The sequence below is a fragment of the Centruroides vittatus genome, unplaced genomic scaffold (genome assembly GCF_030686945.1).
Source record: "Centruroides vittatus isolate TY-2023 unplaced genomic scaffold, ASM3068694v2 scaffold_450, whole genome shotgun sequence".
In the NCBI taxonomy this organism is placed as follows: Eukaryota; Metazoa; Arthropoda; class Arachnida; order Scorpiones; family Buthidae; genus Centruroides; species Centruroides vittatus.
The window spans coordinates 2,807,246-2,827,954 of NW_027122709.1; the positions used below are offsets into that span (position 1 = coordinate 2,807,246).

At 28.9% G+C, this 20,709-nt stretch overlaps 1 protein-coding gene across 2 annotated transcripts in view; it reads left to right on the plus strand.

Moving 5' to 3' along the window:
- The window catches only part of ema (C-type lectin domain containing ema), a 60,591-nt gene extending 43,303 nt beyond the window's left edge, over positions 1 to 17,288 (plus strand). The window contains exons 20-23 of one of the 2 annotated variants that reach the window (XM_067287319.1): positions 2,250 to 2,413; positions 8,241 to 8,541; positions 8,624 to 8,970; positions 16,432 to 17,288. In XM_067287319.1, the coding sequence (XP_067143420.1) occupies positions 2,250 to 2,413; positions 8,241 to 8,541; positions 8,624 to 8,970; positions 16,432 to 16,965 (1,346 nt within the window). In that variant the 3' untranslated portion in view covers positions 16,966 to 17,288. The remainder of the gene's footprint in view (positions 1 to 2,249; positions 2,414 to 8,240; positions 8,542 to 8,623; positions 8,971 to 16,431) is intronic. The other variant, XM_067287320.1, reaches the window with a different exon arrangement.
- The last annotated feature ends 3,421 nt before the right edge of the window (positions 17,289 to 20,709 follow it).

Consider the following 20,709-nt stretch of genomic DNA (forward strand, 5'->3'; position numbering starts at 1 on the left):
TTATTGCTTCATTATGTCTGAGTATTTCTTTAGTGATTTTTTTTTCTTATATATATTTAACATTCTTATATATATATATATATTTTATATATAAAAGTGTTAATATTTTGTAAAAAAAAGTTAGTTTTGTACACACTTTTCAGCTAACAGTATTCATTAACTTTTAAGGTACATTTTTAAATAAATGTGAATTTCATTAATAAAATACAATTGCTAAAAACGTTTATTTTTACAAAGTTAATATCATTGAATTTTCAATAAATATAGGAAGAATTTCCTATAAACTTATTTTTCAAGTTCTAGTCTAACAATTAATAGTATTTCTGAAGATCTCTTCTGCATGAATTTTAACAATATTGTAATATTCTGCAAATAAAATAGCATTAATTTATGGTTTATATTGACTTTTCAGCAGTCTTGTATAGTAATTTTTTTATTATTACCAATTCAACAAGATTATTGCTTTTTATAATATTTTGAAAAATGAAAATTCAAGTTTAAGTAAATCAAATAGTGGATCTATTTTATACGTATGTAAAAGCAGATAAAATATTAAAATATTTTTATTTTACTTTTTTATGTATGGTTAAGAAGAGGAAATGTAAAAATTTTGATTACATTAGATTAGATTAATTATTATTAATATTCACAAAATATAATTTTCAATGTAAAAATTGCTTACTTAAACTGAAAAAAATCAGCCAAGCCATATTTTTAAAACATTGATAAAAAATAATTTTGGCAAGTAAATAGAATAATCAATATTTAAACTTTTTGTGTTGTATATTGATATATGTAAAGGATTAGAATAGATTATTTTTACAGTATCAGTGCAGAATGAGCTCTAATCATTTTTGATTTTGTCTGTTATGTGGTCTTGTCTTCTCATTACTTTTTCAATTTAAATTAATTTTATCTTATTTTTTTACTATGTTTTTTATGGCATTTGAAGTTAAATGAAAACAGTAGTTGTAAGGCGAGACTGAACGATAAAATACTCTAAAATTATGTATAAGAATATGAAATTATTATCCAAATTCATTTTCCACTTTCAGCCTACTTATCCACCAATGACGTTTATTTCTCAATAAACTGGTGATCAGCTGAGGAAACTAAGGAATTTTATCAATCATTCTCATGATGATATTTTATCACAGGATCCACTCTTGATCATTTTGATGTATAAATTTAATGCTTTATATGGCTTTTTTCATCTTCACATTCTTTAATTTTTTCCTGATTACTTTAATGATACTTTGTGTGATTATTTAGGATACAGTGTGTGTAATTATTTAGACACTTTCTGGATATTTTGCACACTAGCCTTTAAGAGCACAAGAGAAAGGCTAAGAAAAAATATATCTTGTTAACAGATGCATTGGCTTTTCATGAACAATATAGCTGAATCCATTGCCTGTGTAACTTTTTACCCCTAGTAAGCCATTAATAAATTTGTCTTTAGCATAGAATTGCTTTTTCCCTAAGGTAACAACTTATGGGAAATGTTAACAGCTAATTCCATTTCTTGTTTTATTTTTGTTTATTCATTAAGTTATTCATAATTTTGAAGAATTTGTAGTATTTGATATCTACATTTTTATATATACAGTATCAGATATTACTCATTTTATTTTCCACCATATTTTTTAAAATTATTATGAACACACACTAATGTGCTGAATTAATAAAGAAAGATGCATTAGGAATAAATTAGACTTATACTATATTTCTTGTTGCATCCACCAATTTATTCTCTAATGACTTATATGAATCTTTGAATTATTCTAAACTCATGAAACTAGCCATATTTATAAAAGAGCAGGCTGTTGTGACCAAATAATCCTTGTTGGCCATTCCAACTTATCAGTTAGCTAATCTGCAAACAGTGGCTTGTCCATCATGATTAAGGAAATGGGAGATGAATTCACCCCAAAATTATCCTCAAAAAATCAAGAGTGTCCCATATTGGATTCAAAACTGGATCCCTAGCAGTGATAGAAGAATCCCTCACTATGGTGTTTCTAGGAGACTTAAAGAGTATTAACTTTTTCTTTATACGTGAAAGTTGAATAATGCTAAATTATATAAATAACTTAATTATACATAATCTGTTCTAAATCAATTGAATTATTATTAATTTCTTGAGTTTATAAGGACAATAAAAATTTTAAATAGATTGTGAGATTATTGAATATATTTTCTTTTGTATTATGCAAACTGAATTAAAATTGTTTTCACAACACTTGGAGCTCACTTTCCAGACAACAGTGACCTTATTGCCTGTGCTGTCATAATGAAAGACGGACAGAAGATAAGACGCTTCATGGTAATCGATGTTCTTCAGCTAATCTTAGTCGAACCCGATGGTAAACGATTGGGATGGGGAGTTGCAAAATTTGTAGGATTTCTTCAGGTATCAATCCTTTTTATTTACTGTTTATTTAAATAAATTTTCTGAAATTAGGGTTTAATATTTAACCTATTTCTATTCTGTTTAGATTTTATTTTAATTATGTGGAAAAATAATTAATTGTTGTAAAAGTTGAATATGAATAAATTAAATAGTGATTTAATCCTAATAATAAATGTATGAAATTTCAAGTAAATAAATATATGGAATATCACATTAATAAAATCAGTCTTAAACTCTCTCTCACAGGGGTAAAATGCAATATAAATATGCTGGCATGATGCAAATTATGTCACTTTGATAATTTACACAATTTTACTTTAGAAGTGATAAGAGCCACCTTGTACTAAATTTAATGATTGATTAATTTAGAAAAATCTAGAAGAAAGGATATGGAATAGAGTATTTAACTACTGCTGTTGTAAGGTAGGCAGGCAATATTATCAATTATGCTATCTAGGTTTCTTAGTGTGTTTGCTAGGTTTTCAATGCACAACTCATTTGACTTTCAAATCACAACTCATTCAGCTTTTGTTGTTGTTTAGTTCTTCAAAAGTTTCTGTTTCTTATTGCATTCCATTATGCAAGGGAGAAAATGTTACTGCCAGTCTTCCAATGTTTGATATGAAGTGTCAGAGTACTGTCTAAAAAATGAAATTATAAAATCTTTGAAAAGTTTAAGGACGTGCGCACACATTCTACAAGACAATAACATCAAAAATGAGCATATATATTTTAACTATTATAACATTTGAGAATTATTTAGTTTATTTAATTGTTCACTAATAGAAGTTTTAGATAATAGGTAAGGTAGAAAATTTTTCTCTATTATCTGCAGAAGGTATTATTCTCATATTCATATTCAAAATACATTAATAGTTTTGTTGCTAAGCCAGAATTGGATGTTTTGTTCACTAAATACAAGTGTCTCCTAAACCCTGGTTTCATTGTAATGTAGATATCAAAACCAATCAACTGCTATTGAATATAAACACACATTGTATTTATTACAGTAAAGCTAAATTTCAATAAAACTTGCTTGTAACTTCAAATATCTAATTTGATTATCAATTTGTTTTTTTTTCGGTTTAACTTATCATCTCTGTACACTAATCACTGGATTTGTTAGAGCTATTAAACAAGTGAGACATGTTTTAAACAGAGACTCTTGTAAATACTTTTATTTATATATAACTCTTTGTAAGTTGCATTTAATTATGAGGTATGATAGGCTACCATATCAATCTCTAGAAAACATATGGAAGTGATACAAAATCATTCTGTGCATGCTTAGTTAAACTTATCTTTTGATACGCTTTTAACTAAATGATTTCGTATTTATAGGTATAGTAATTTGTTCAGCAAGAACAATATCCAAAGGTTAAAATGTGCAATTTATTCAATTCTTTCTTCTACATATGCATTTCGGGTTGACGTGAACTCTCAACCCCTCTTCAGTACTATATAATTTGTACGTATTCATAAAGAAACAACCTAGGTGGAGATTAAATTTCAAGTAAAAGTGCATATCCAGTGTTTTATGATTTTATTCATTTCTTAATCTCATGAGGATTATTGGACTATTATATAAACTAACCAAGATTATAAAAGGAAAAAATATTAAATTTTATAAGTTGTAAATAATCCTCATGAGATTAAGAAATGAATAAAATCATAAAACACTGGATATGCACTTGTACTTGAAATTTAATCTCCACCTAAGTTGTTTCTTTATGAATACATACAAATTATATAGTACTGAAGAGGGGTTGAGAGTTCACGTCAACCCGAAATGCATATGTAGAAGAAAGAATTGAATAAATTATACATTTTAATCTTGGATATTGTACTTGCTGAATGAACTATACCTATAATTAAAAAAAATTATCTTTTGATACATCCATAATAGACTATTATAAAATGCAATATATAAAACAGATACCATATTATTAATACATGTAAAAGCTCTATTGATTTAATTTTTTTAAACATTATTTATTAACAAATGAAAGCATAATCTTCAGAAATAATAATATTCCAAAATACATAAATTAAAATATAAATCTTGATTGCTTGTTGTTCTCTATTATATGTATTTTCTTAGCACAATGTTGCCATTGCGAACATATCACACAGGAAACACTTTCAGAGGAAAAAGGTTGGTTTATTGGTGTGAACGGATATGCATTTCGGGCTTAACGCCCTTCTTCAGTCCTATTATTACATATTTATCAGCAAATTGATTACAGGTTTAGAAATTTACAGAATGCATTGAAAAAATTAGGATACGCATACAATGGTTTATACAATAAAACTTAATTACCCGAGATAGTGACAGTTAAACCAACATGACTCGTAAGAAGATATACACGTAGTTGAAAAAAGGAGGGGAAAATGGAGCTGAAGATTCTTTTGGCTCCACACTTATACACATTAGGACCATATAACATGTGCTAAAATAAAAAAGGGGTAAACTTAAATCTAAAATTAAGTAAATATTAAGAGGCAGAATTTTTATAAAATTAATAACGGAATACCTGTAGAGTAATTCTGATGAGATGTACAGAGAACATAGACAAGGTACGAGAGGTTAAAAAGAAGTGTGTATTCCCTGTATCATACACTGAAAGTTTGATGTGACTTGCACAATGGGGTATGATAGAGGGAAGGCGGTAGAACATCTTAATGGGCTTTGCTACTTAGTTAAGAATGGCTGCCAGATGTCATTTATGACTGCCTCTGTATTGAGGCTCATTCTATGTGTTTCTTTAATTTTAATAATTTCACCATGTTCATAAAATTTTCTTTTAATATTTTTTTCCTCTTTTAAGAATTTTGACGCTGTTGAGTGAGATCTCGCAGCCAGTTTGGTTGCAATGAGTGGCAGCTGCTGAGTTGGTGTAATTATATTGAATAAGAGAATTGATTCTAGACTAAGACAAGATCTTAGTCTAGACTCAATTCTCCTTACACAGTCTTTGGCTAGGCTCGTTTCTCACTACACAGTCTCAGGCTAGAGTCTTCTTTCCTCGAACTGACATTGTCTTATATCTAGTTTTGAATCCGTTGGACAACCAATCTGGAGCTGAACTTTCTATTGGGTCTGCCTCAGTTGGCATATCTGTCTCAACTTATCTAGGATGACTCTCCAACCGTATTTTTCCAGAAAGCATGCTCCAACGAGTAAAAACTTGACTTAGCTTGCCACTACATGAAACCTCCTTGACAACTGTCATCTAGTCATAGTTTCATACTGACATGAGCCTTAATTTGTGGGTAAACAACAGATTTTTGAATATATACTCATTGACGAAAAGGTTATGTTCCCAGATAGAATTTTTTGCAAGTCCAGACAGGTACATAAATTAAAAAACTTGGTATGTTCAGACAGGTATATAAATGATTACAATTGTGATCAGTGTGTCTTAAAATTACTATTCCAGTATCTTATAAAAAGGTTTAGAAGGTTACTATGTTCAGAATTTTTAGTTTACCTCTTGTTTGGTGACCTTCAAATGCCATGTGCCTGTGTGATAGAGTCAAAGATTTTTGCAAGGTTGAGGCTGAAGTTTTAAACGCGAAAACATGTCGGACGTTCAGCGCCACTTTCCTGTAAGCCTAGAAGTTTGACAATGGTGTTCGGAAAGTTAGTGGAATCATGCTCGACATTCCAAATGCCATTGTCAAACTTCTAGCTTACAGGATTTGTTACAGGAAAGCAGCACTGAACGTCTGACGTACACATTTTCGCGTTTAAAACTTTGGCCTTAACCTCGCTATTAAATACAGTTGATGGAGTTTGAGAAAGTTTGTATCATAAGGCTTGAGGGAAACAGGATTACTTCCAGCAAATTGCCTTCCATTAGAACATTCTGACCTAACTGAGACAGTGTTGGGAACAGTGAATGTGAGGTCACACATACATGGCAGACAAACTACAAGGAGATACGAACATCTGATCATGAGACAGTTGCAATGTTGTCTTTGTCCATCTCATCCAGAGACAGATGGAAGTCTTGCTACAGAATTCTCTCCCCATACGTTGGCAAGTTACTAGCACAAGTAAATTTGCAGGCATAGCAGCCACTATATGCCTTGCCATTAACACCCCAACATTGTCAGTTTCATTTGCAGTAATACCAAGACAGAGAAGTATGGATTTCTACAGACTGGCAGTATCATCTTTAATGGTGAATTCCACTCTACATTCAGACCCATTGTGTTCAAGGGTAGAGGACCACTGATGAGTGCTTTAATTCTTTCTTTACTATTGAGCAGTACACTGTTCCGCTGCTTGGCATGCTGCTCTGGGGGCCGTCTTTTATAATGGTGACCCTAGTAGTAAGGACAGCTTAGGATGCATTCAGAAAATCCTGCACCCTTGTTTGTTGCCTTTTGTAGCAGGGCTACAAATAGCATTTTGCTGCAAGATAGTGGTTTGCTGCACACGGTCATGGTTTCCCAGGCGTGTATTATGCTGCCACACTTTCTTGGCTTGCTTAGTCTCCGGATTTGTTGTCTGTCGAACATTTGTGGAACCAGATGGGATGCCAGTTTAAGTCATTTATGAATGTGAGGAATGAAGAGTGAAATTTGCAACGTGGGTAAATCTGTCACACACTAACTTATAGCATCTGTATATCTCTGTGCTTAACTGTATTTTCACAGGTATCCAAACGAGGAGATCCACGAAGCTACTAAAGCTTCCTTTAAATTGTTCTATTGTTGCATTGAAAATTGCTACAATATTGTAATTACTTATTATCATTATTATTACATTTGCATTAATAAAGTTCATTCAGTTCTAGTGACACTCTGTGCATAACTTCTTTGTCAACGAAAGTTAATAGTATAATGTCCTTAAGTTAATATATTTGTATTGTTTTTTGTATCGTGAAACTTAGCCTTTGCTTATTTTTAGCAAAAGCATACTTTTTAAGTGAAATTGTTCACTGACTAACAGTTGGTGAATATTTCCAGTGGAAAATAAATAAGACTTTTTTTTTTAAATCAGACAGACACAAATGAAATATTTTTAGTATGTCATAAGACAAAGCAAATAAATATTCTCATCACGGTCAAATTTTGTCACTCTTTTTCAATTTCTTTTATTTCCTATAAAAGTGCTTTGTGATTGCCAAATCACGTAAATGTGACTACAATATATTTTGGTGCTACTGACATATTTTTGCATCAAAATAATGCTTATCATTCTCCATATTTTTCATAGAAAGTTTTCCTTTATTCTTAATATATTGATTTTTATCATTGTTGTTTTTATTTTTCTTAGAAAATACTGTATATTTGTACTAGAAAAGTTGTCTTATTTGTCATAAGTTTTTTTTTTTTTTGCAAATATTCAAGCTAACTTAATTCATTCTGGCTATACAAGTTTATATTAACTTTTAATAACAGATATACTTAATATAATATCCTTATGCAATATTTTAAATCTACTTTTTATTCAACAATCTTCTTGAAACTAGCATAAAATAAAATTATTATATGTTTTTAATCTATTATTATTCTGTATACCTTTTAAAAAACTTTTTTTCAGTTAATAGAAAATGAGATTATTTTATTGATGTTTATTGATTAACATTCAAAATCAATATACAGGTTATTTCAGTGAGAATACTTAAAAAAAATTTTTTTTTAAATATTTGCCTCTTGTTTCTTGCTCTGAAAACCTCTTTAATCTTGTCTGAATTTGATCTTGGGTCTCCCAAACCAATGTCTTTCATTTGATAAAATTTAATACTGATATTCAGAAATGTTGACTTTTAAGTTGTTTCAATTTATTTATTATAACATTTTTTTTTTAACACAGGATATTGAAGTGACGGGAGATAAAGATGACAGCCGATGTCTTCACATTACCGTTCATCGGCCGGCGAGTGCCGCTGCGGGAAACAATCGTTCTCCTCTGCTTACGGCCAAATTTCTTTTCGATGATCATATCAGATGTATGGCAGCTAAACAAAGACTAACCAAAGGCAGATTAAAAGCCAGACAGAAGAAAATGTATCAAATAGCTAGACTGTTGGATCTTCCTGAACATATTCAACCTTGTCCATCACCTCTGAAATGTGGATTTCATTCTTCACGTGATCACAGAGATCATTCCTCTGGTGAATCTCATTTATTTATTTCATTTTATAATAAATTAGTTCGTGAAAACTAATATAAAAATGAATTTATTTAAAATTGTAGCTTTACATCGCAGTCAGTCTCAAGATACGGGACTTCGAGGTAGAACTCTCTGTCCGAGCGGTAGTCAGGGACCCTACAGACCATTGTTTACATCAATAAATAAAGTACCTGGTTTTGCCAAATTAAAGCGAGAATCTCAAACTTCCGAAACAACAACAGTGGAAAGACGCAGAACAAATAGCAGTCCGTTAGCATCTAGTAGAAATTCTCATTCTCGAGATTCTTCGCCTCGTCAGCGTGCTAATAGTAGTTCCGAGGAAATTCCTTTAGAAGATTTATCAAAAAATTGGTCATCCAGACATAACAGTCCTAATTTATCAAGGAAAAGTAGTTCAGGTTTACCACAGGTAAGAGATAATAGTTGAAGATTGTAGAATTTTATAAATTTAATTTAAATATATGATCATTGTCTTACAATAATAAAATTGCTTAAATTTTTCTCCCTCATATAAAAATTCTGAATTAAAATTTAAAAGAAGTAACGCTTTTCTGCAGTATTCCTGATCTATTCCAGTTTAAAGAAATTTTATAATTTCCAAAAAAAATAATCATTTCATTATATGCAGAATATATAATTAGTCTGTTTTTTTTTCTAGAAATTAGTGTATTACCTTTAAAATTGAAGCTAATACTCTGTTACATGCATATTATATCAGAACATAAAAAATATATATATATATATATATATATATATATTATTTTGAAAAAAAATTAATTTTATTGATAGAACTTGTTTTTCGATAGAAATATATTACATTTCTTTATGATAAAACAGCAAATTAACTATTGTAGGTGTCACAAAGTTCAAAATAACATTATAAAGATGGTTTCCATCATATTTAATACTTTCAAATATTATAGTAGCTAAAAGTATCTAGAACAGGTGTTGCAAGCTGGCGCAGCCTCAATGATTTTCTTTCTAAAAATCAATGTTTCTAACATTTTGCGGGGATTAAAACAGAAAAAATTTAAATACCTAACCGTTTACAAAGTCATAATAAAGACCTGGCAACAAAAGGACCTTGGTTAGAGCCTTTTTTAAAATTACATATGTTTTGATTCACTGAATAATACTGAATATGGCCAACATCTGATATATGTGTATTTCACTAGCTCTTTGCTGTGTTTGAGTTTGATACCTCCAATTTAGAATATTAGAAACAATTTAAAATGTCTTTTTTAGATATTAAATTTTCAGGTCTCTCAATTGTCAGATTAATAATGATTTAAAATAAGAAATACAAATGCAGTTCGTCAGAAAATAAAAGTAAAAAGCAAGTTGGTGACTGGTTCTTGACAGACTGAATAGGCTTTACAAAAGTTGTATGAAAATTGTTAATAGATCTAGTTTAATACTTCATTTATTTTATTAGCTTATAATTTTTATTACTTTGCACTTATCATGTGTGTTCAAATATTTTAAACAGTTTCACACATGTTCCGTCTATCTGTTTTAAATTATTCCTATTCTATTTGTTTAAAACTGGTATTCCATATACTATTCTTTAACATAAGAGCTTATTAGAGCTGATGATGATTCATATGGAGTCCAAAAACATTTCTCAAATAAAAATTGTGGTTTCCTTAATTAGCAGTTGTATGAATTTCATTAAATATGGTACCAAGTTTCATAGAACATTGTGATAAAAGTAAAATAGCAAAATACTTGAAATTCTCTTTTTTGTTTGTTTGTTGTATCATATATATGATACAACAAACTGTAGTGTGTATATATGTTACTGTGAAAGACCGAAATCCTGCGAATGTCAACATTCTCCGGTGAATGTCGGCATTCACACAGTCGTTTCGTGCATGTACGAAATATTTTTTAAATATTATTTCTCACTTACACGGACATTCGGCTTGCACCGATGTGAACGTCGAATAAAAATATAGTTCGTAGCATTTAGTCATAGAACAATTTTTTTGCAATTACAGCATGTATAGCCTTCCCTTCCATTTCTCGAATTAGTTGCAGCTGCTTGTCTGAAGTACATTTTTAACCCAACCCAACCCAACCCAACCTAAAACAAACCTAAACCTATACTAACATAACGTAACATTAATAATATCACTAAATATTTGGTCTTTCATATGTTATATATATAGTTATAATAGTGTAATATTCCAAGAGTAGAAATTTTTTAAACTGTTATCATGTTTATAAATTATTTTTAAAAATTTACTTATTTTTCCATCACAATAAAATAATCTACAACTCACAAAATTTTTTATTTGTAGCATTAAAATTCCAACATATTTGCGACTTATAGTGACCTAATAGGTACTAAAATATTAATTTTAATAAAAACAACCAGTTATGAAATATATATTTAAAAAATGCAGATAATTCAATAGAAGCAGATAGCAACAAAATTGAATATTTTCAGTTGTTTTTTATACTTGACCTAATTTTATAATCTTAATATAACAATTTTTTAAAATTTATATTCAACTTTTTAAAATCAAAACTCAACTGTGAATGTATAAATCATTACATGATATTGGAAATCTTTCATAAATAAAAATCTTTACTACGAAAGAGTATAAGAAACTGACAAAAATTGAGAATTGCTAATATTTCACTTTTATTTTCGGAATTTATTGATATCCAGAAAAGATATTTAAAAATTTTTTGAAGTACTCTAGATATTTATCGCTGCTATAATATTTGCAAGAGGTAAATATGATGGAGACCAATGTACTATGTTATTTTGAACTTTGTGATACCTGCAATATTTAATTTTCTGTTTTATTTTGAACAAATTAAATACATTTCTATCAAATACAAATTTTATCAATAAAATGAATTTTTTTTTTATTTAAGAAAAAATTATTTCAAATACCAAATTATTATATATCATATATAATTTTGTATTTAATGTAGGGAATTTATGGCATGATTTTTACACACACACACACTTCATATTTATTCTGAAACTATATTTGCGTTTCTAAAAATATATGATTCAGTAATTGGGTCATATGTTGTTCAAATTCAATATTTCCCGGATATTTCTTTCCTGTGTCTATTGTTTGATTACGTAACGGAAAACTGATGATTTGTTTCCACATTATCATTGTATCTAGTTAGTTTTCTGTTAATGACTATCAAGACTTATTCTGGTTAGTCATTAAGAAATTGTGTCATATGTTTATATAAAAACATAGGCATAATCTAAATAGAACAAAATATTTTTATTTAAAAAAATAAGCCTTATTAAAACAATATAATTTACATCAAAAAATATATAGATATAAATGAAATTTAAGATAATTATTTTTCTTATATCAAATATTCTTTTACTGTGGAATTTGGCATTTTGTTTCTGAAATTATGATTGATGAGCAGTAGAAATTTTAATATCAATAATAATTACTTCATTAATGTAATTTTCAATATTTAGTATTATTTACATTTTTGAGAACCTTTGTTGAAATAAAATAGATGAATAATATCCATTCTTAAAAATATTATATGAATTATTTACAAAAATATTTGAATAAATACAATATATATTATAAACAATATACAGCATATGTTTCTACTAACTTAAACCCTAACAAAAATAACTGGCTTATCACATCAGTGAATATGAACACAAAAATTTCTTAAATTTAATATATGTTTAAGTTTACAAAACAAAGAGATTTTACAATAATTAAAACTAATATGTATAAAATATATAAAATACATCCAAAATGCATTTTGGACTCTAAAATAGGCCCTCTTCAGTTGGTGTTTCAATTAAACTCACAAAATAAAAATACATAAGTTATATTAAAAGACTGAAATAATGATGAAGACATCACAATTAAGAAACTGGAGTTATCTGACAAGTGAGGTACAATAACTTTCATCTTTTCTGTGTTTTCCATAACCAAGCCAGCCGTAGAGAGTTAATTTATACCTCTGAAGGATTGACTGAAACATTACACCAAATAAAAAGAAGAAAAATAAAATCACTTTTTACAATCAAATTCCAGGGGGGAAAACAGTATTAAATACATACAGCATTAAAATTGTGACCCATAGAGACATTTCTTTATAGAAATGTAACTTTTTTATTATTCATAATTTATCAGATCAGATAAATTATAATTGATAACTTGTCAGTTAAAATTTATCTATGTTGTTGCTTTTCTGTTCATTTGTTTTAGTTAATTGCTGCTTTAAGCATTTAATAGTTTTGCATGTTAAATAGCAATATTCATAAATATTTTGTCACATAAACATCACAAAATTTTCAAATTATATTACAAGTCATTAAGCTATATACAACAAAATATATTACAGTAAATAAAAAAGTTTACTTGCTAGAAACACAAGAAATATGATGAGATTGTGAGCTTACATTCTTGTTTTGTGCTGACGTTCATCACAAGAAACACTCAAATCTTGAAAATATATTTACAATGGATTTAAAGGATAACATTTGAAACTCCAAATAAATAAATTTTTGGACAACTCTCAGCTTAAAATGCCAATATTTGATTTTTTTTTCATAGCTATACAAATAGAACTAAAATATCTTAAACGTTTCGTGAGACTCGAGTCAAATGCTTCCTACTGTCTCAAAATATCTCCTCAGATAACTATTTGTTTACAATAATTCTTTTTGTTACACAAAGACTCCATGGACTGCCACTTATAAAAAAAATTTATAAATAAATCTTTCAGGCACAATAATGTAGATATTTTTGCACAGGCTATTGTTTTAATGTTAATGTTCAATAGCATTTTTCTTTATTAATTTTCCATTATGATTCTCACATTTTTAATTTTTATAGCATTTAATTTAAATACTGTAATAATAAATGAGCTAACACTATCCTTGGAAATAAATGATGTGGACAAAACTAGCTTACAGTGTTACTAAACTCTTTGAAGTAAACTTTTCATTTGCTAATGCAATATTTTAAGATCAAGTGATGAATATTGAAGTTAAGTCATATTAGATACATTACAAAATAAATGTTATTACTCTCGTGAGCTACTAAAATAGTAAAGTTAGGCCATCAATTTAACAAATTTCATCTGTAAATCTTTGACATACTTGTTTTATATTAAATAATTAATAATGTTAGAAATTATTTAGAGTAACAGGTGAAAGATTCGGCAATGAACGATATAGTGAAATAGCAAAAATTGCAAACTTAGCTTTCAATTTTTCCATATTTTTAACATTAATTAATATTTTGGATAGACAAAAATACAACTTATGAGTTTCTCACATAAAACCAGATCTCCTTAGCTGAAGCATGAATTATGCAAGTTTCCATAATGTCTTATGAATAAATTAAGTTTTGAAAGAGTTTATTTGACTAATTTCAGTTTGTTTCATTTGTTCCTTTTTCCAATATAAAGATTATAATAATTTACTCAATTGATGAGGGGGCAGGTTTTATGTGGGACGCACCATATATGTGATATTTTTAATTATAAATGCATAAAATCCAATGATAAAAGCTTGCTATTATGGAAAGTCTATAGAAAAATTTGATTTCTTAGTAATTATTGATAATTTCTAAATATTCAGAAATTGCACTCATTTGGAACACAGTTTTAAGATGAAAGAAATTTTAGATACTTAAATTACAAAATCAATAATAGCTATTCAAAATTTCTATCGTATTTTTAATAATATTTTCTAAAACAACTTTATCTTTTATCACATTTACTAGATAGCAGCTGCTGACAAAATTTATTTACCACTCTTACGTTAGCATAGTTACCGGAATCATTTTCTAGCTATTTTGAGACCGAAGTGTTTGGCCACATGGTAGTAGTTTCATATTATAATTAGGCTAATGTTTTCTTAGATACAATAAGATATTTGAATTGAAATGCAGTACATTTCAGTGATAAGTTTTATTTTGTTTGATCTGCTTTGTTTCCTCTTTTCTGATAAAAATGTATTTTTAGTGACCTCATATGATGTGTCTTATACGTACGACTTTTTTGTTTGATCCGATGAAAAATATAGTTGACAATTTAGAAAACTTTATCAAGTAATTGATTTATATAAGTATAAATTTCTTATTTTTATAAAATCTAAAGTTGATTTTTCCTCAATAAATTTATTGTTTATTGCTTATTGTTTATTATTTAGACATTGTAAAAATACTGATTCAAATTTATAATGCCAGAAAATATACAAAAATGAATTATATAAAGAATTCAGGAAATTTTTGCCATTGTATTATGCAGTGAGATATGTGTAAGTGTGTGCATATACATACATACATAATATACATACATACACAATGAAATACACTGCAATAAAAGTTATGCTAATATATCAGCTAAGAGGGATTCAAATACAAAACAGGATGGTTATTTTAGCAATGGTAATTTAATTTTGTTTTCATCTGTTTTCTTTCATCTTTTCTCCAAAATATATGTTTTAGTAATGGTATGATGTACTATAAACAAAGAGATAAATATTAAATAAGAAATAATAATTATATTTTGAATATTCAAGCTTGTTTTATTAAAAATTAATGCACCGAGATGTAACACTCTCATGTACCTCTTTCCGATAGGCTATACAATGTGCTTGCTGCCAAGTTAAATAAATCAAAATGAGCTTCATTGTATCTCTTCTGGGAATCTTTATTCATATTCAAAAATATATTTATATAATAAATTTATATAAATATGTTTGCTTATTTGTATAATATCTTGTCAAGTGTAAAACTACAGCAGATCAAATACTTATGTTAATAAAATTAAAAAAAAAGCTCACTTCTTGCCCGAATAAAATTATACAAAAAGTATTTGAAGAAATCAAAAATGTTTAGTACAGTGCATTAACTATTATCTCTGATAATTAGTAACTTAGTTAAATATACATATGAAATATATAACATCCGTAGAATAAATTGTATTTGTTAATATCTAACAGTAATTAATCGTTTTTGGTACATTTGTAACGGCAGTAAATTGAGTAATACAGCACAGTTCAAAAAGTAACCTGCAAATTGATGATTTCTTATCAAAGATTGTTCACTATCAGATATGATCTAAATTCTTATTGATTGAGAATGCAAACATTGACAATTTTATATCTTAAATATCTACTTCTCTAATTGTCTTCTTTAAAGTCCACTTTGACTGTTATGTATTTTCACAAGACATTTTAAGTTCTTATGTAATCTTCTAAAATACTTTACAGTTTTATTTACTTAAATGAAGATAAAGCACTTTGGTAGAATAATATAATTTATACCAAACAGAAAAATTTGCTTTCATTAGACAATGTACTAAAGCTAAATTTACTTGCTGTACACTACTTATTTAATAATTCTAACTATAAGAAAACTTCTGTAACAAGCTAATTATAACAGTAATTATTGTATTTGTTATTTTATTCTGTTATTTTGCAGATGGAATTTTACTGCACTTTTTAAATTAGAAATTTTCTAGTATTCTGGATACTTAGGAAATCAAAGGAGGAAAATATTAATAATTTAAATCAGAAAATAATGACCCCCCCCATGCTAATCAAAATGGGACAAAATTGAAATCGGTTATATTTTAATAATACTGTTTTGAAATTGTCGGCATCAGCTTCATTCTAATACAACCAAATAATTAAATCAGATAAATTAAACTTTAATTTTAATTACACTTAATTAAAATGTTTGAAAACATTATTAAAGTTTGGATAAAGATTAATGACTACTGTATTTTAATTTGTTATATTTCAGTTTATGAAGTCTGATATAATCTCTTCATTGAAATAAAGCATAACTAATTGTATTTAATTTATTTAAAATGACTAAAAAATGGAATTATTTTATAGGCTAGGATTAATGTGCCAACAGATACTTCTCATCGTTCTCCGGGAAATCCAGTTATCGTTAACTCAAAAGATGGTTTAGCCATTAGTGCCTTGGATGATTCGAGTCATTTTTCCGACAAGTGTACATATCCCGTAACCAAAAATACCGGTCATACACAGACTTCGAAATTGCCCCCGGGGTCTGCCGGAATTGTGCTTGGAACTCTGACCCCGCTGCCTCCGGCGGAGACCGAACTCTCTCTGGACGAAAATCTGGAAAGTCCTCCGAGCGTGTGTACGAAACCCTGTTGTGCCACAGAGTCGTCGTCGAACGAGGAGAGAGAACACGCGGCCAACGATTTCGAGGAGAACGACGTTTTCTGTTCGGGGGCGGAAGAGACGGCGACGGAAGCGGGCTCTTCGTTCGAAGCACGAAGACGGGCGACCGACCTCAGAGCGCAAGAGATTTCGAATCAAAAAACTAGCGGTTCACCTACGAAAACTAAGAAATCTTCTTCAAAGACCAAACATAAAGGTGCCATACAAACTGTATAATAATTTAAAATCTCCTTAAAATTATATTAGTTAAAAAAAAAAAGTTAATTACTCTTTTAATTTGTTAATTTCTCTATTTTTATATTTAATTTATAAAATGTTCTCATTGCATTATTTGTGTTAATTAAAAAGATTTCATATCTAAAAAATAATATAAAATTATAAAATATTGGAAAATACAAGTATTTTTTTTAGATAAGAAATACCATAAAAAAAAACAAATGTACAAAATGTTTGAAGTGAAACTTGTACTTTTTCTCTGTCATTCCAATAATTTGGAGAAATTGCAAGTGAAATGATCCCCAGTAAAGTTTATATCATTATTGCTTTTAGTAATATTGATTCTACATTAAAAAAGTAAAGTGAGATTTTAAGGAATTTTGCACTTTGTATGTAAGTATAGATTTAAAAAAAAATAACTAATAATAAATTTATTATAGTTTGATTATAAAGAATATAGATAAATGTATTTTCCATTTTGAAAAACATTCTTGCTTCAATAACCTAAAGTTATTGATGAATAATATTTAATATTTTAAATTTATAAACACACAATTTTGTTTCACTCCAATTAAATCTCTATCTCTAAATTCTATATTTAAATATTTCGTCGAATAATCCGAGAAGCGTTAGTTATATTTTGGGCATCGTATCCTTTCGAGCATTCGGACGACGAGACTTTGCACTATTTCACAATATAACGTGTTGCCGTAGTAATTTTCTTATTCTTCGCTTATTTTTGCACAAGTTACGATCTAATGATATTTCCGCATCCCTGTATCTAGCATCCGATATTTCTATTTGCATTTACCAATTTTTACTCGATCGGCCTCCTTGTTTTCTCTTTGTGCGTGGCGTTTTTTTCTTCATTGTATCATTTTCCTTTTTTGTTTACAAATGTCACTGATCTGCTTTATATGTATTCAGCAATTCTCTCTCCATCCTTTTTCCATCATCATCATAGAATAATCCTTCTATTTATTATTTTTTCCTGTTTATCCCTTGAAACTACTTTATACAGTTATTAACGTAAACATAAAACTGATTTGTGTATCAGTTTGATGCGGAGAGGATGTTCAAGTCCTTGAAAACAGTATTAAAGTTTTTATGACAACTTGAAAATACAAAAATAAAAATACGGGGGGGTAAATAAACACTTCCCTCATTTTAATGATAAAATTGCATTTTAAATTTATCAATAAGCCAACTCTTCATATAATTATTAATAAACTATTCAAGTTTCTCAAAGAAGAAACTTCATTCTAAATTAATTAGGAATTTGTTTGATTCATCATTAAAAATAGGAATACTTTTTATTAATATGGCATTATATAAACCTTTAGCTGATAACACAAGTTCATCCAGTTAACGAGAAGTTATTTATCTCTAATTTAAATAGAAAGTTTCCAAATTTAGCACAGTTATTTAATTAAAAAGATGCCATCCAAGGATAAAGTCGGTGAGATCTTCATCAAAATTGAAGAAAGATTCATTCATCATTATCCAAGATGGACTCATTACAGGAACAAACGAGAAATTTTTATCAAAGATGTTCATCTGGAGTCATAATTTTCTCTCTAAATTAAATTTAATAAAGTAAACTTAATTTATTTCCTTATCGATGGAAACAATCTCCAGCATTTCCATATAAAAAGCCAAAGCAAAAAAAAAATATTAGCTTAGAATCATTCTGGAAATCAATGGCTATTATTTCTTTTAATGATAGATTAATACGTCAGCTCCATTCATTAACGAAATGCTGTGTGATGCAGAAACAAAATGTTTTGATAAGGATGTTAATGACCGTATTTCGACGTGGGTGTACCTTAATTACGACTACTAATTGGTCGACACACGATCCTTTACCATTCTTAGAATTATTTTTTAAGATTTTTATCTACTCGAAGGCCAGAGAATAATACAGACGTCGGCATTTTTGAGAAACACTCCAAGAATAAATTCGAGAAAATTTAAATTGGCCTACCCCCCTCCCCTTTATAACCAATGAAATTAAGTATTTACCACCGGAATCCATCAAAATTTAACGTAAACAAACGTCGGGGATGGGCACATTTCTATGTAAATTATAAGAGCAGTTTGTACAAACAGACACGCAAGTTACATAACACTATGTATTGATTACTACCAAGCATATATTTATTGCTCGACCCATTTCCTATATAATCAAAATGCCGTTTTTAGTTAATAAACAAGGTAGAAATTGTCAGTCGAGGAATTCCCAGAAACGGACGGGGGGCACTCGATACCAAAATATTATTATGTAATGGTGTATACAGTTGCGAGAAATCAATTAAAAAAATCGAACATACCAAAACATGTTTACAAAAACTTTCTAAGAAATTCTCTTATGGTTAGAGCGAAACGGTCAAGCTTAAATTAGATTAAAGATGGGAAGAGAAAATACACACAACGAAGGAAAATGGCTCTTCTTCGAACTCCATTCTAATTTTTTTTTCCTTTCTTTCTTTTACTTTTCCGGCTGTTATATATAACAGAGGGAAAGTATGGCCATGGGTCAAAAAAATGATCCCTCGAGATTTTTACATTTTGGGTCTCTGGGACCTCCAGAAATGCAAAAAAATTCTGGGTTTTTCCCCTGTGTGTATGGGTGTTTGTGTGGGGCACGATTTTGTTTACCCACTATCAAGCTTAATAACTCTTGTTCTTTTTGTCGAAAATTTCTGAAATTTTGCAGGGAGGTTTGTTTATTATGGGGATCGATGCTATTAAATTTTGGTGGTTAAAGGTGGATGGGGAGATAATGGGGGTCGTGTGAATCTTTGGTAATGACGATTTTACTCGTTATTAGCATTTACAATTTTTATAAAACCCTCAAAATTGAGCTTTCTGCCCTTTTATAATAGTTAAAAAAATATAAGAAGTTTTTAAAGTATGATAATAGATGGCACCACCAAATGTTGCCGGGAAAGTTAAGCAACTCACTGCTGGATTATTTTATACAAGAATTTTTCGTGACATGCACAGAAATCCGTAAAGAATTTTTATTTTAAGCATTTATAAATATCTGCCAAAAAAACTTAATTTTTATCAACGAAAATACAGAATATTCTTTAAAACAAAAGAAACTACACTTTCAATTGTGTGTTAATTCGAAAGGAATTTTTTTTAACTCTGTGTTCTCTTTCGAACGTGGAATGTACTCTTGCAGGTTCAACTTCGACCACTTCTGAGAAATTTTAAGGAAACATTTCATTCTGTTCCTTATAATTGGGTCAGTCAGTCGACGGAGGACGTCCTAGAAACCATTTGATCTGCTTCATCGAAAAACATTCGAGTTTTGACGTTTCCTAAAACTAGATTATTCCAAAGATAAATATCCTTTTGTTCCGCCGGATAAATATTTATTCGGATAAATTAAATGGGAGGAAATACTCCGTCTTCTGCCTCTCAATTTCACGTGTTAGAAAAGTGTCGCTTCTTCGAAGTCTCGATGTTTTATGAGAATATTTTCGGAATCGACGAGTGTCGTTTCTAAATTGACGTCAGCCAATTCAAAAGATTCGCCTTTAACTCCATTATCTCTTAAAAGAACACTTACTACGCTTTCGAGAACCGTGTTGGAAGCTTAACCTTTGCTTTTTTACGTGCCGATATTACGTGGAAGAAAACGTTCTCGTGTCCTTTTAAATCGGCTCTTACGTCTTTTGCTTTTAGACGTATCCTTATATCGAAGAAACCTCCTCTTGCTTTCCTTTAAGCGTA